General features: G+C 35.5%; 1 protein-coding gene across 4 annotated transcripts in view; it reads right to left on the bottom strand.

The window, feature by feature from the left end:
• Umad1 (UBAP1-MVB12-associated (UMA) domain containing 1) overlaps positions 1 to 17,654 on the bottom strand; it is a 161,608-nt gene that overhangs the window by 138,292 nt on the left and 5,662 nt on the right. For 2 of the 4 annotated variants that reach the window (XM_042696022.1, XM_042696023.1), the window contains exons 2-3: positions 13,215 to 13,314; positions 12,438 to 12,518 (exon numbers count right to left, since the gene is read on the bottom strand). In XM_042696022.1, coding sequence (XP_042551956.1) covers positions 12,438 to 12,518; positions 13,215 to 13,296 — 163 coding nt within the window. In that variant the 5' untranslated portion in view covers positions 13,297 to 13,314. Of the gene's footprint in view, positions 1 to 12,437; positions 12,519 to 13,210; positions 13,315 to 17,654 lie in introns of all 4 variants that reach the window. The other 2 variants (XM_042696025.1, XM_042696024.1) reach the window with 2 other exon arrangements.

Genomic DNA, 17,654 nt, shown 5'->3' with positions numbered 1-17,654 from the left:
TTTCCTTTGCAGGCTGGCTTTGAACTGCAATCTTCATATCTCAGCCTCTTGATTAGCTATGATTACAGGCATGAGCCACTGGTGCCTGACCTCTTGCTTATTTCTTTTTTTCTTTTTTGGTCTGTCGTGGGGCTCGAACTCTGGGCTTGGGTGCTATCTCTCAGCTCTTCAGCTCAAGGCAAGCACTCTACTACTTGAGACACAGCGCCCATGTCCGGTTTTCTAGTGGTTTACTGGAGATAAGAGTCTCATGGACTTTCCTTCCTCGGGCTGGCTTTGAACCATGATCCTCAGATCTCAGCCTCCTAAGTAGCTAGGATTACAGGTGTGAGCCACTGGCGCCCGGCTACCTCTTGCTTATTTCTTAATAATGTAGTATGAAATAAGAGAGAGATTAGCCACACTGATTTTTCAAATTGAATTTTACATTACTCATTTTTTATATCTTTAACAGAAATGCAGAAAATACCTATTTTAAGCAAATACCCCTTCAAGAGAAAATGGATACGTTATCCATTTCATTCATAGGTCTTTTAGAAGTAAGTAAATTAAGTGTTACAATTTGTTTGGAAGAATAGTTTTATATCACAGCAACAAACATTAAGCAGTACATTAAGAAAATAAGGCTCTATAAAAATCAAAACAAATATATAAACAAAAACATAAAAACAGCAGGCTGTTTGGATACATCTAAGGTTTGGGCACATGGACTGCAGAAAGTGGGTATACCTTTCTTAGGGTTTTAAAAGGTTAAATGTTTTTATTTTAAAAAAGTAAAATAATCTGATTTACTCACAATGAAAATCATCTGATTTACCACCAGATCACTTAGAACATGTACTAAGATGAAATTTATACAGACCTTGGAGTAGAGAGTGTTTACTGAGCTTGCTTAGCTTAGATCATAGCTGGTTCCACTTCACACAGTCAAATGCCCAGGAAAAATCAATAAATCTGTGACCAGTCTTACTTGTTAACAGATTTCAGATGGAGTGTCTGGAAAGAGTAGTCTTTAAAAGGGGGTTGGGGATTTGGTGGTAGGAGTGCTACATCTGAGTCTGGTCTGACAGAGCCCTATCCACGGAGTTAAGATGGGTAAACCAGTTGGCAAGAATCAGTATCCATTATTCAGAACTATGAGCAGTTCTAAGGGCAGAAAACCTTTAAAGAGTGTTTTATTTAGCTATAGTCTGTGAGTAATTTGTTCTGTATGAGGGAGAGCTACTGGCAGCAAGTGAAGAGCCTTGAGATAGTACTGCTTAGTACGTAGGAAGAAATATGTTTCCCCATGGCTACACAGCATCTGAATTTCCACAACTTTACTTTTCATACAAGTTATTTATTTCAAAATCAGGCATCAAGGCAAGTTTCTGACACTAAGCGCAAGTCTTATTAAAAATACATTTCAGGGTGGGTCAACTGGGGGAGGAAAAGCGGAAGAAAAATGAGGGAAAGGGTAACAAGTTCGACAAGAAATGTACTCATTACCTTATTTGTGTAATTGTAACCACTCTGTACATCACCTTGACAATAAAATTAATTTTAAAAAATTTTCCTAGATTATAATTCTATACTAAGGTATATCTAGTATAAATTCAAGCCATTTAAAAATTTTTTTTATTATAATACTTCAAATAATCTGGTCATGTTGGGCCAAGTCTGTCATACCAACACTTGGGAGGCCACAGCAGAAGGATCAGGAATTTCAGGCCAGCCTGGGCTATCACAATGAGTTCCAAAACAGCCTCAGGTATCTCAAAAAGACGCTGTCTCAAGAAAAGTACCTAACAATTTGGGTTCTAAAAGTTCTCATATGTGTCCAAGCAGAAAACAAATTATATCAATAAGACACAGATACACACTGTAGCGTTTATGAGTCTCATATAAAGGTCAATGTCCACCTCATTTTTTTTTTGTTGTTGTTGGTGCTGGTTGTGAGGCCTGAACTCTGGGCCTGGGCGCTATCCCTCAGCTCTTCAGCTCAAGGCTACTGCTCTACCACTTGAGCCACAGCACCACTTCCTGATTTTTCTGCTTATGTGGTGCTGAGGAATCGAACCCAGGGCCTCATGCATGCAAGGCAAGCACTCTACCACTGAGCCACCTTCCCAGCCCAACCTTTATTTCTATGCTCTACATAAGCTGACCACGAGTACACAAAATGAACAGGGCAAAATGCTCCTAAACTTGTCATCAATGACTATTTTTAAAAATCTTTTAAATATGCAGCATTTAAAAATAATGTGTGATTTCTACTTTAGTAACTGACTAGTCAATTCAAAATCTATTGTAAAGTAATTACAGATAGTCATATTTACTTGTGGTTTATGATTAGAGTTTAAATATTTAAATTTAAATTTTCAAAGAAACATCTTGCAAGGGATATAAAACTTAACATTTCTATTATTATAATTGTCAAATTATTGAAACTGATAAAAATTAACAAAAAGTAAATGGTATACATTCATTTAATCCACAAAATAACAGTTTAAATAAGCATTTTTTAAATATAGTGAAATTTCACCTTAAAATTGGGCTTACTGTTTAAAGATGCCTCCTGATACATAGGAAGTTCAAGTCTCATGTAGGTATTCTGGGAATATAAGGATTATCAACACCCAGGAAAACATTAGGGAGAATCCAAATTAAATATTAGTTAAGATCTTTCCCAACACATTTTCTCCTTGTGGAAATACTAAAATTTAACATTAAAGTATTGCAAGAAAGCAAAAAGTCTAGGATAACATTTTCCTATAATATATACTGGCCTTAAATATTTATAAACAAAAGATTTACAAACATTGATGTAACAATTTTGAGAGAAGCAAACAGTATTTATAGTCATTCAGTAAATGATTTTGTGAACTGAAATTTATAATGGAAGTAAAAAAATATAACCAATCTCAGATTGGCAGGAAATACACTTACTCTTTTAGGAGAATTACAACTTTCATGAGAGAATCAAGGATTCAGGAGTATGTGTATTTAGGGATCCTTTTGACTTGATGGCTATGCAAATAACACATACTCACTACAAAATAATTAAGTAAATATAAGTAATCAAAAAGAAAAAGAAAAGAAAATTTACCTGCAACCATAGGTAAACATATGTTTTTCCTTCTAGAGATATGGTAGGCATATAAAATACATATAAGAAAAAAGTTCATTTTAGGGCTGGGAAGGTGGCTCAGTGGTAGAGCAAGCCTTGCATGCATGAGGCCCTGGGTTCGATTCCTCAGCACCACCGAAGCAAAAAGAAAAAAGCCGAAGTGGCACTGTGGCTCAATTGGTAGAGCACTAGCCTTGAGCTGAAGAGCTCAGGGACAGCACCCAGGCCCAGAGTTCAGGACCCACAACTGGACCAAAAAAAAAAAAAGTTCATTTTAAATATAGCATCCTAGAAGTAGTATTTGCTTATGTTTGGAAGATACATTGCAAGAAATAGAATTTCTAAAGTAAAAGTAATCTACAATGTTAAAGCTTCTAACATATATATTGCTAGTTTGTCTTTCCGAAAAACTACATGAACATGTTCCTACCAGTTGCTTATTTTTCCCTACAAACTGAAAACACCACTATTACTCAACTTTGGCAGCATAACACTTCTGGCAATTCTAGGAAGGTGCACATGGAACATAACTTGAGAAGTACAGGTTTGTACCACCCTGAGCATCCAAGAGACCTTGGAAACCTCAAAGAGCTGAAAAAAATATCCTCTAGGGAATGGAAAATATTTATATAGTTGTGAACTTAAGAGTATTAATGCATTAGCATATTTTCTTAACAGGTATAAATCATAGCTAAATTTCTACAGTGATATATTTAATCTAACTTTAGTAATAAAAAGATACTTATAGATAAGAAAGGCATTACTATTTCATTGAGAGGGAATTTTTAAATATAAACAGTACATATCACAATTTGGCACTGTTTATAAGGCAACTTGTTTCCTTTCTTTTTTAGCAATTACAGGGCTGGGAATGTAGCTCAGTGGTAGAGTGCTCAGCTAGCATGCACGAAGCCTGGGTTCAATTCTTCAACACCACATAAACAGAAAAAGCCAGAAGTGGTGCTGTGGCTCAAGTGGTGGAATGCTGGCCTTGTGCAAAAGAAGCTCAGGGTCAGCACACAGGCCCTGAGTTCAAGCCCCAGGACTAGGGAAAAAAAAAGGAAAGAAAACAGAAATTACACTTTTTAAAATTTTGTACTTCAATTTGTACTGAAAAAATATTTTAAAATAGGTTATCAGCTGTAAAAACATACTTTTCTTAGAATGTGACCACTATTAGTGTTCAAGTAAAAATACATAGCTCATTTTAAACTTTGAAAAGGAACTTTAGCAGAGCGCTGGCAGCTCAGGCCTATAATCCTAGCTACTCATAAGGTTGAGATCTGAAGATCACAGTTCCAAGCCAGTCCAGCAGAAAAGTTTATGTGACTCTTATGTCCAATTAACCACCAGAAAACTTCCAGAAGTGGAGCTGTGGCTCAGCAGTAGAACACTTCCTTTGAGTACAGCCCCTCAGGCTTAGTTTAAGCCATACAAATGTGACTTTAGAAATACAAATTTAGAAGTGACAAAAGGTGACAAACTTATTTTTCTCTGAAATTTCCATGCTACAAAGGGTTATGACACTTTATCTACTGCCTCCAAAGGTTTTGCAAATGGTACACTTCTAATTACGCAACACATAAAGACAGGTGGGGAATATGTAAGATACTAGGTAAGACAACATTATCATTAGCAGTACTGCTAACCTAATGAAGTACCTGGTCTAAATTACTACAGAATCAGCTGTATAATCTCACTAACCTATTTCTGAAAACAGAAATTAAGAAGTACGTTTCCTTTGTCAGTCGTGGAGTTTGAACTCAGGGCCTGGGCACTGTTTCTGAGCTTTTTCACTGAAGGCTAGTGCTCTACCACTTTTGAGCCACAGTGCCACTTCCAATTAGTGTATTTCTTAAATGTCCCCTAAAGGGTCATGCAGTAAAGGCTTGATCCTTGGTACTTTTAGGAAATGGTGGAGATTTCAGACGGAGTGTCTTCAGATCACTTTTGTGAGCACCTATAAGAGCATACTTGCAGAGAACAGTGGGACCTTAGCATCTGCCTCACCTCTCTTTCACTTCCTAGCAGTAAGGTGAGCATTTGTCTTCTACCACAGGCTCACATTTCATGTGCTGCTTCATCACAGGCTTAAAGTATTGATCATGGACCACAACCTCCAAAACTATGAGCTAAAATAAGCCTTCTCTTAGGGAAGGAAAAGAAAGGCACAAGGCCTCTGTGCCTCTGATCATATAAAATAATATTTATCAAAATGACCTCCTGGAAATGGAAAAAAGAGGTTTTTTTCTTGAAAAAATAAGCCTTTCTTTTCTGTAAATTGATTACCTTAAGTATTATTAGAGTAAACAGAAAATTGTCTAACATAATATTATACTCCAAGTGATTAAGAAAACAATATTAACATCTAGAAAAGTAATACTTAAACAGTTTTGGGATCACAGAACTTCAAGAATCTGATGTAAATTCTTCTTCCCAGAAACATACTTTCAGAGCTTTGCACAATATTCCACTAAGCTCCCCAAGCTGATTTGGGTTAAGAAACCTACCGTAACAATAACAGCATGATAATGGCTGGTTATTACAATTATCAACTTGATCAAGCAATTCATCAACAAACTATTTTAAGGGTTAGTTTTCATTCGGTGCTGCCAAACATATTATTAGCTCATACATCAGGAAATGATAGGTGCCAGAAATAAAAATAAGTTATTCCATAAGTTTATAGAGCTATTTGACTTAAAATACTAAAAACAATTAAGAACAATTATTTAAATTACTAATACTACATACTTAACTGTCATTAACAATATGTATATACCATAATATGTATATGCCATTTTTGTGAAAATACCATTGTAAAAGATTAATCTTGTTGTCAGGCACTGATGACTCACACATATAAGCCTAGCTACTCTGGAGGCTGAAAGCTGAGGATCACAATTCAAAGCCAGTCTGTATGAGACTCTTATCTCCAATTAATCACAAAAAAGACAGAAGTGGAGCTGTAGCTCAAGAGAACTAGCCTTCAGCAAAAAATTTCAGGGACAGTATACTCAGGCTCTGAGTTCAAGCCCTAGGACCAGCACCAAAAAATAAATAAGTAAATAATAATAACTTCTTTGTACAACTACTTATTAATAAGTTAAAAAAAAAACTTGTTTCATTTTGTTTTGTGTAACACTGGGAATGAAACCCAGTGCTTCACACATGCTAAGGAAGCACTCTACCACCCAGTCCTTCAAAATTTAAATGATAACCAGAATGGAGCAGCAATTAATAATTACTTGATGTAGTCTTGTCTCAGTCCAAGGGGCTTGGGAGTCCAAGACTCCCAAAAGATATCATCAAATATTCACGTTCTCTTATAAAATGGCATATTTTTATATAAACTATATGTATCCTCACATACATTTTTTTTTTTTTTTGCCAGAACTGGAGGCCTTGCACTTGCTGTTTACATTTGCTTGGTATGCTTGATCAGCTGTTACTTGACAATTTGAGCCACATCTCTAACCTGGTGTTTTGCTGGTTATTTTGGAGAAGGAGTCTCTTAGACTTTTTTGCTCAGGCTAGCCTCAAACCCCCATCCTCCAGAAGCCTAATAAGTAGCTAGGATTATAGGCTTGAGCCACTGGTGCTATATACCTCAAATATACTTTTAAATCACCTCTCGATTACTTATAGTACCTAGTAAATACAAATGTCATATTAATAGTTGTCTTACTGTATTGTAGGGAGTAATGATGTGGAAAAATAGTTTGTATATATTCAGTGCAAATGTAATTTTTCTCAGCATTTTTGATTCACATATACAGAGGATTATCCAGGTTACAGAAGAACTTATTTAGGCCTTCCAACACTACCTGAATGACTTTCGTATAATGTTTATACTTGCACGTTTTAGAGTTTCATCCTCTTTATTCTCTCAAAAATGAAATGCTGTCCCCTTTGTTCCCCCTAGGATTTGGTAGATTTTGTTTATAAGAACAAGGAGTAGAATAGGAAGCACATGTTGAAAACCTCCAGTATTCTGGTGTTGTTTTAATTAAAACCTTTAACTCTCCAAATTACTCACTGCCCCTCATTCTTTGAAATGTAAATTTCCATTGTAGACAGGTAAGTTTCTCTTTTCAAATAAAGTAAACAACACAAGGATGAAAAGTTGACCTTGCAAAGTTCCAAATAAAAATACATTTGTTTAGCTGATATATGTATATGTTCTTTGATTCTAAGACTGAAAGAGGAAAGAATCTTTAAAATATCTCCCTATCTTCAAAAATGTCACTCATCATTTAGGCTAGAAAATAAAGGGAGCAGAGCTAAATTGCATATTTTAATACCAATAAAATACATAACTTGAAATATCAAAATATTAATAATTAAAAGATAAAATCTGTTAAATATTGTTATTACTAAGCTGGTTCTAAAGTCAGAGAGTTTTACAAAATAATTAACTTAATGGAAGTTGGAAGTCTGATGTCCTACTTTAAGAAACACCTGCATATTCTGAAAAATGATGAATTTCAGTTATACTGTAACCCAATTCCTTTCATCTCTGTAATATCTTGCCCCATTTCATTCTTCCTGCTTCAAACTTACGTTCAGTATTTGGTCAACAATGTTAGTTATTTCTTTTCCATTATATATTACATATATATGTATGTGTTTGTACATAAACATACATAGTTATATGTATATGTTTGCTATTTTCCTCTAACATAATAAGCTAATTCATGCCTTTGTCTTGGTTTTAGAAGGAATGATATGCCAACATCTAGGCAATACACTTTCCTAATTTAAAATAACTGAGATTGCACACTATAGTACAACATTTATAATCAACTTAAAGATAATGTGTTAAAAGTACAATTAGACATGTCATAACAGAAGAAAACCCTGGTAATTACAAATAGCTCCATGCTTGCTGGGTTTTTTAACCGAAGTATAAGACTATGAAAAATCGCCACCCAGTGACACAAAGGAAAACTGCAATTTGTTTTTGTGTAAAAAGAGTACCCTGGAGGATTATTCAACTTCATTATTGAATGAACAAATAACTATTACCTTGTGTAAATAGAAACTGGCTACACGGGGAAAAATGTTTTCATACTAAGCTTTTTTCTCTTTATTCTTCTTCAACACACTAAATATCTTACAGAGAAAAAAAAACACTTGGGTAAATGAGGTAAATGTATACTATCTATTATAATCTTCCTTGGGTTTGAACCTTGAATTTCATATATTGGCTTTATCAATTCAACAATGCCACTTCTAATAACTGTGATCTAAAACATTAAGCAGAAACACTGTGTTAAACAGGAACACTGGCCTCAGGGTATTCTCAAGTAGAAAAAAATAAATCATTTATAGCTTCAACAATGTAGTCTCCTATGACCTTTTTACAGATGAGTTATAAAAGTCACAGAAGGAAATAATTTAACAGATTTAGCAGAGTCCATATTGACAAGATTATGCTACAAATATAACTATAACTCTAAGTATTTAGGTTTGTCACCAAGGAGTCAACAGATAAGGACACAAAATGAATCATATTTTTCCCTTTAATGTGCTCATTGCATATGAGACCTAAAAAATAATTATGTGGACATACACAATTCAAAATACATGAATGCAAATATGGTACCATACCAGCTTTAAAAGTATTTCATGTATAGTATTGAACTTAGTTGACATTTTCCAAAATACTTTGTATAATATGTTCTATGACTATAGATAATATATACGTTGGTATAGAATCATATATATATATACATACTATATACATATATACATATTATATACATATATACATATATATACATATTATATACATATATATATACATATTATATACATATATATATATATATATATATATATATATATATAAAAGAGCATCTCAGCAGAACAAAATGATATGCTAAACCAGACAACTAAAGCTAGGAAGGTGGCTCAGTGGTAGAGTGCTTGCCTTGCATACATGAGGCCCTGGGTTCGATTCCTCAGTACCACATAAGCAGAAAAAGCCCAAAGTATAACTAATCTATACCATCATCCTCAACTTCAAGGACATTACAGTTTTTTGAAATATTTTAAAATACCTTGGAGGGTAAAAGACAAAGGAAGAGGTAGCATTGTCCAAAAGAAAGATGTATACATTTCTTGAATTGTGCAATGGTAATCCCTCTATACACCACCTTAACAATAACAATGAAATTACATTCAAAAAATATTTTGAAGTTATTTAAAATAATAGTAAAAGTTTAAGGTGGGGCTGGGAGTATAGCTCAAGTGCTAAAATATCTGCCAGGCAAGGACATGAGCCTTAAGCTCAAACCGCACTAATAAATGTGTGTGTGTGTTTGTGTGTGTCTACACATATACATATACATGTTACATATTTATAACTATTAAATATATGCATATATAGCTATCATATATATACACATGTATAACTATTAAATACACATATATGTATATGTATAAAACTATTAAACCTGACAATGTGACTTCCAAAACAAAAACAACCTCCTAAGATAGATAGCTTAATGGTTAAAAGGACAGTCTCTAGAATCAGTTGCTTAGACTAATTACAAATCTGCATTATGTTAAATAGAGGAGCCTGGACAAGCTAAGTCCTCCTATCCTCTGTAGAGATAGTGCTACCTCAGATGGTGATGTTTTACATACATTAGTTTATTTAATATCTGCAAAAATCCTACAGAAGGGGCTGGGAAGGTGGCTCAGTGGTAGAGCGCTTGCCTTGCATGCCTGAGGCCCTGAGACCCTGGGTTCGATTCCTCAGCACCACATAAGCAAAAAGAAAAATGCTGGAAGTGGCGCTGTGGCTCAAGTGGTAGAGTGCTAGCCTTGAGCTGAAGAGCTGAGGGACAGCGCCCAGGCCCAGAGTTCAGGCCCCACGACCGGACCCCCCCCCCCCAAAAAAAAATCCTATAGAATAGATAGTAGGGGCTGGGAAGGTGGCTCAGTGGTAGAACACTTGCCTTGCATGCCTGAGGCCCTGGGTTTGATTCCTCAGCACCACATAAGCAAAAAGAAAAAAGCCGGAAGTGGCGTTGTGGCTCAAGTGGTAGAGTGCTAGCCTTGAGCTGAAGAGCTCAGGGACAGCGCCAATGCCCAGAGTTCAGGCCCCACGACCGGACTCCCCCCCCAAAAAAAATAGAATAGATAGTAATGAGAAGATAATTTTCTAGATAAGCTAATCATATAGGAAGTTAATAACTTCCCCACAGAAACCTCTGGAGCCAGAATGTCAACTGAAGGGGTCTAACTCTAGAGTTAGCACTTTTTATTTCAGGAGTATCAGAGGAGTATTGAGGAAAGGAGATGAAATGACTGATAAAAAGAGAAAGAAGAGGGTAGGATTAAAAAAGAGAGAGAGAGAGAGAGAGAGAAAGAAGAAATGAAGAAAGAATCTGCATCTGGTGCTGACTGCATGAAAAATGGAAATTTCGTCATAGAACAGAAACTGGAAATATGTGAAACTTCTGAGGTTCAGTTAAGCACTTTTTCAAATTAAAATCTTTCTTGGTAAAAGAGAGAAGGTCCTCAGCAGCTAACCTCACCAGCTGAGGCACAAGGCCCTAAAACCAGGGCCCACAGTATAAAACAGAAAATAGAATAATATATGGTCAAGACTATCTGCAATACAAATTGGAGAACTCGGAAAAATCAGCATGAAGATCTACTGTGCTTATGGCCGAAGCTCGCCTCTGAAATTCTCCAAATGGCAGAACAGAGGTAAAAGTAAAATAATCATATATACACATATTAATATTTTTCTTGTATATTAAAAAGTAAAATAATCATATATACACATATTAATATTTTTCTTGTATATTAAAGAGTTTTCTTGTATATTTTCTTGTATATTTGAAGTCTAGCATCAGGAATTGTGTGATGCCAGTTCACCCCACTCATACTCTTTAAATGACTATACTGCAAAAGAATAACATTAATTTCTAATCACATAACAACAAAAACGAACAAAGTTCTCTACATACATCTGAACTCCACAGAGATATTAAAATAAGGAATATAGAAGGGTTTGGAAAACTAGGCATTCATTGTTGGAACAAATTTCTATGAGAAAGATTAAACTCCTAAAGAAAAAAGGCAGTTAGCTGGGCACCAGTGGCTCACACCTATGATCCTAGCTACTCTCCTGTAATCCTAGACACACACACACACACACACACACAAGAAAGAGAGAGAGAGAGAGAGAAAGAAAGAACGAAAGAACGAAAGAAAGAAAGAAAGGAAGGAAGGAAGGAAGGAAGGAAGGAAGGAAGGAAGGAAGGAAGGAAGGAAGGAAGGAAGGAAGGAAGGAAGGAAGGGAAAAGAAAAGAAAAGAGGAGAAAAGAAAAGAGAAGGTATCTGTTTTTCTGGTAGGCTAATCAGGAGTGGGAAGGAAGACAATATTGGCATCTTTTCAGGAACTAACACTGAGGTTGACAGAGCCAATTCTGACTTGAAAACTAGGAGCAAATTTCTGATGAAAAGAAAATTTCAGATAGGCAGTCATACCCATCATACTTCACCTTATTCCATTCAGAATGGCATCTAGATAAGCTGCCATTTCTGCTCAAAGACCACAATACTCAAGGACTACAATAACTGACTATCCTAGCCACCACACTGGCCTATACTATATGAGACAGAATCTGAATTATACATTGATTGCCAGAACTTGGCTGTGGAATACTCTGTGGAGAAGTTTATTGAAGTGAAAGTTTTTGTAGTCTCCCAGAGAGTAGGCTCAAGAGGGCCAGATAAGTAAAATCCATTTGTCCTCGGTGAAGAAGCCAGCTCTACAGAGAAGAGCTAATGAGGAGGAGACCCACCCAAACCTACTTCTACTAAACTTGTAGTAATCAGAGCTGTGACAGGGATGGCAGCAACCAAAACAGAGCCAAAGCTGAAAATTCAGGATCACTATTGAGTCTAAAAGAACCATCCTTAATTTGTCAAGGCATACAGAGTATTGGCTGAAACCAGCAGACCCTAGTCTGCTAAATGAAGTAAGATAAATGAAGTAAGAGGTAAGAAATCAATAAAAACCTGTAGCCAGGTGTCAGCAGCTCAGGCTTCCACTCTACCTACTCCACTCCTACTCAGAAGTCCGAGATCTAGGAGAACACAGTTCAAAGCCAGCTCAGATAGAAAAGTGTGGGAGATTCCATCTCTAACTAGAAATATGGTTAGAGGCATGACTCATGACTCAAAGTGGCAGAGTGATACTTGTAAGCAAGAAAGGAGAAAGAAAAAGAAGAAAGAAAGAACACACAAGGAAGGCCCTGAGTTCAGGTTCCAGAATCAGCACAAAAAAGAAAGAAATCAGTACCTGCAAGAGGAGACCCAGAGAAACATCCTAGGGAGTGACCACCACATGAGTTAATGCAAATCTTCTCAGAGCAGTCAGAATCTGGAGGGAGAAGGCCCAGAGTAGATAAGAAAGAACATAAGAAAGAAATACTGTGTTTTGGTTACTGAAACACCCTTCTCAGGAGATGGCATCTGGAAAGAACATTCCAAGACAGCAAATCTCTTCTCTGAGGGAAAGATATAGTGACATGAAGGAAATTCTATTTTTCAAAATTCCCTTTAGAAATAACATACTCTATACTGTATTTGATTGAAAGAAGAAACTTAACAGCTATCAAAATGTTTAAAATTAGATTAAATTAAAAATTCTTTAAAACTTTAATTTTATAATATAAAATAAATCCTAACCAAATATTCATGAAACACTAACCATTTCATACTTAAAATAGTCCTTTTTTCAGCAAATATTCATGTGACCTAATTTAATTTACAAAGCCAGGGTGATACTATTAGTAAGAGAAAACATTTTTCAAGGAATGTTTAAGACTTTTAGTTTCCACAGGTAAAAATTGGTGATTTACAAAAAGAATGAGAACTATACAACCAAACCAAAATGTAAGATCCAGATCTGATGACAAATAATTGCTGATCTTTATTTCTACAGTTTGTTTTTTTTAAATTATACATATAAAGTCATTCTGACATTAGTAAGAAATTAAAAATTAATCATAAGATTACCAAGTAATTTTTAAAGGGAACAATGCATATAATTTTTTTACTCCTTAAGAAGACTTACCTATAAAGATAAATCCATCTGCTTCTGTCTCTGCTACTGAGGGTTTCTTAGGCTCAGGCCGCTTTCGGAAGAAGTTAAACATTGTAGCTTCTGCTGCTATCTGAAACAGAAACACAAACTTTAAAACGTCTACCCTTTTTAGTAAAAAGCCAAATTTAAAATATTACAGTAACTAATCTTAGGAATTGTCCTGGCAACTTAAGACCATGAGCTTCTATATTGATAACTTAAGACCATGAGCTTCTATATTGACAACTTAGGACCATGAGCTTCCTATGAACATCCTAAGACAAAGCTAGAAATTAAGGTACATGGACTCACTGTTTAAAATCCTCCATACCTTAAAGTCTATAATGAACCTTTCAGTTTCAGAAGCTTCAGAAAATAATTCAACAAGTCCCTACACAGAAAACCAAAATCAACAGGTAACACTAGAATCTGGAAGGATCTCACCCACTAAACATAACACAAACACTAGTTAGAGGAAAGGAAAGAAGAAAGGAAGAAACATCTGCCCAAGTTTTTTGTCAGGCCTATAAGCCTTCATAAAACTAAAGCCACCTGTTTAAAAAAAAAAAAAAAAGGAAAGCCCCAGCTATTACAACCAAAAATGTCTTTGGATACTGCCAAGTGTTCCCTAGTAAGCAAAACTGGCCCTTGTTGAGAACCAAAGAATTAGGTGAAAAGGAATCCTTCAGTATTAACCACTGAGCAAATCTCTCCTAATCTATCAAACTGCACGTATATCATCCTGATTCTTCTAAATCTGTAGTGCAATAATATATTTTTATGCTTTAAAAAACTTGTATAATTCTACCTGCCAACAACAAACTATTTTACATTTATAATAGTGCTTATTGTTAATCAGTACAATACTACCTAATCCATTCAACACTGTAACTCTAAAATTCAGTAAAAATCTGAGGAAAAACTGCACACAACTGAAACAAAAAGCATAAAATAATTATCTTCAGTGAGATTCAACACTGAAACTCTAAGTAAAAATCTGGGGGAAAACCGAATAAAACTCAAACAAAAAGCATAAAACAATTATCTTCAGTGAGATAAACACATCTCAATAATGCCCTAAGGGAGAGTAAAGTCATTTGATGTGAAGTCATACCTCTGTACAACCACAGCACAAGGGATTCTAGAATAAATAAAATATATTACTTAGTGTTGGAATTTTCTCTATTTGTTCATCAATTCCTATTTCCGGCTCTCTTTCCTTCTCTTCTTTCTTTCTTTTCTCTTTGGTATTGGAACTTGGGCTTGAAGTCAGGGCCTTATACTCTCATTTGGATACAGTGTTTGAGTTTGAGAAACTGACTTCTGGATAGATGGTAATGATGGTTGCACACAATGTGATTGTACATAGTTTGCTACGTTGTTTGCTTACAAATGGTTAAATGCTAACTCTTAGGTTACATATATATTATTAAAGTTAATAAAAGTTTAAATTGTGGTAATGTAACTCTTACCAAAAGCACTTACACTGGGATACTCCAAGTCAATCTTCATTCTGAATTTAGAATGTGAAACTGATGATTCTCCAACTAGTCTCTCTTATAGCATTACTATTAAGCCTGAACTACTTAGCATGGAAGTCTTGGTTAGCACATAGCCGGATTTGCTATCTTCAGCAACTAGCATAATTCCCATACTAGTTCTCTTACAGTTGTACAAAAAGTCAATAACAGCCAAAAAAGCCAGAATGTGCATTACTGGTTAACAGAGCAAATCAGATGTTCAAGAAATCACTCTCAGGATCTAAAAATGCTAGACTAAGTATTTTTAAGTGTCTTTTTTTTAGTATGGCCAACCCAAAAAAAGATAAAGAAATTCCACAGAAGCTAAAAGGGAGGAAGATCTACAAATCTACAGGGTATGAGTACCAGAACTAATGTTTTCCCTATGTCCATTGCTGATTTCTAATGGATAAAAGCCTGGGTTTTAATGATCCCTGTCCCACAAGGAAGAGGCAAAAAGCCTGGGGCCCAAACATTGTGGGAAGAAGGAAACATAAGTCCTTTCCTGAGAAACACACTCTGAAACCAAACCTCAAAGAAATCAACAAAAATTCCATGAAACAGGAATTCACAATTCTAAATTACCATGTAAATGAAGAAACAAAAGCCACAGCAATAGTCACTAGAATCAAGAACTTTATGAAATCAGACCCATAAAAACTACAGCAAAATATAAATATACATTTTATATTCTGTTACAGATGAAGAAATAGAGATGTGACACATACCAAAACAGAGAGAGATTATGAGTGAGAATTAGTGAGATTTGTATAAAAAAACAAAAAAAAAATAAAAAGCTCTTAGACATAAAAGTTTTAAATTAGGAAGAGCACTTACAAGGAATTATTATCACCATTATAATCTATGAAAAATACTTAGAATTGAGGACATAGAATCAAAAGCACTGTAATGAGAAAACAAAGGTCAAGAACGAGTGAGGTCCTTCTTTACATCTAATTGGAATTCGAGGAATCAGAGAGAATGGGGAAAAAGACAAAACTCAAAGAGATAATATTTGGAAACAATCCAAGAGCAATGAAGACAAGCCTTATCAGACTCAAGGCACAATGTATTTACCAACAAGAAAAATTCATATCAGGCTGCTGTATACCACAATTAAAGAACACTAAAGAGAAATTAAGGGTAATGAATACAAATAAAAGTTATCACAACAAAAGAAAGCAAATGCCTCAAGAACAAAATATCACTTCAATACAGTTCTGAGAGAAATGAACTAAAATTCTATACCATGAACAGGTTAATACAATTATCTTCTGAGGACTAGAATAGCCAAACTGGCAGTTTACTAGGAAAAATCTCACCAAAAGCACTTCTACAGAGCAGAGATAACACAAAAAGAAGGACAGTTTATCCCAGATGTACAAGAAGCTATAAAAACCAAGAGGGATGGGTAGAAGTATTGAGGCAAAAAAGAGATGGCAAAGAGACTGAGAAGATAAGTGGACTGCAAGATCTTGCTGCTATAGGAGTTTGAGAGAGATGCCAAGGGCTCTAGAGCAAAGGTTTCTGAAATCAGGGCTTGGGAACTGTAGCTGCTTGGATGTTAGCATTCTAAGCAGAGAGCACTATAAGCCTCTGTCTTGAGCACTGACCCAGAAGTAACAAACTTCCAGGTTTCAAAGCTTAAGGCCCAAAGCCTGTAATTCTCCCAGCCTACAGTCAGAAGCCTTTGAATTTGGAACCCTGATGTTTGCAAACCTCTAGAAATCAGATCTCTCAATTCTTAGAGACTTTAGAATCTTAGAGGCACTACCACACAAGTTCTGAGCTGTATGTCTCTGGATTTCTTTGAGAATAAGTCTTTGTGTTTATGATACTTTTACTTACCCAAACAAACCCATTCTTAATTGAAAGTGTTTCTATTCAGAATAGAACTTTGAGGTTCTAATGTGGGCAAGAAAAATAAGTACATAAGAATTATTAATAAACAAAACTGCAATAACTCAAACACAAGAATCTCATTGAAAATGATTTTAAATAAGAATTTTAACTGGTATTTCTAAATACTAGCAACAATCAGTTAAAATTTTTAATTAAAGATGATACTATTAATAACTAATAAAAACAAGATATATACTCAGGAAAATATCTAACAAGGGGCTGGGAAGGTGGCTCAGTGGTAGAGCACTTACCTTCCATGCATGAGGCCCTGGGTTCAATTCCTCAGCACCACATAAGCAAAAAGAAAAAAGCCAGAAGTGGTGCTGTGGCTCAAGTGGTAGAACGCTAGCCTTGAGCTGAAGAGCTGAGGGACAGCGCCCATGCCCAGAGTTCAGGCCCCACTACTGGACCCCCCCCCCAAAAAAAAAGGAATATATCTAACATAAGAATTACAATTTTGGGCTGGGAAGAATGGCTCAGTGGTAGAGCACTTGCCTTGCATGCATGAGGCCCTGGGTTCGATTCCTCAGCACCGCATAAGCAAAAAGAAAAAAGCCAGAAGTGTCACTGTGGCTCAAGTGGTAGAGCGCTAGCCTTAAGCTGAAGAGCTGAGGGACAGCGGCAAGGCCCAGAGTTCAAGCCCCACAACTGGACCAAAAAAAAACAAAAACAAAAAACAAAAAGAATTAAAATTTTTATACTCTTTAAAAAGACAGCAAGGGTAAAGATTTATTTTGATTAAGAATAGCAATAGTTGCCATTATTACTCATCCTGAGATAGACCTAATGACTCAGTAAAATTGTAAACAAAATCCCAACAAAGGAACTTAGAAAAGTAAATATAGACCTTAGAAAATTAATATAGAATGGCAAAAAAAAAAAACAAGACCTTCCTGAAAGTCAGACCTCAAAAATTAGGATGAGGCTATGGACACCATTAAAGAAAATGGGCAGTGGTACAGGGATAGAAAACTAGATCATACAGGTGAAGAGGCAGGAATAGACTCCA

Source organism: Dipodomys spectabilis, unplaced genomic scaffold, assembly GCF_019054845.1.
Source record: "Dipodomys spectabilis isolate Male_0828 unplaced genomic scaffold, ASM1905484v1 ptg000197l, whole genome shotgun sequence".
NCBI classification, from domain to species: Eukaryota; Metazoa; Chordata; class Mammalia; order Rodentia; family Heteromyidae; genus Dipodomys; species Dipodomys spectabilis.
The sequence above is the reverse complement of the archived record's forward strand: the minus strand, read 5'-3'. Positions and strand labels throughout refer to the sequence as shown.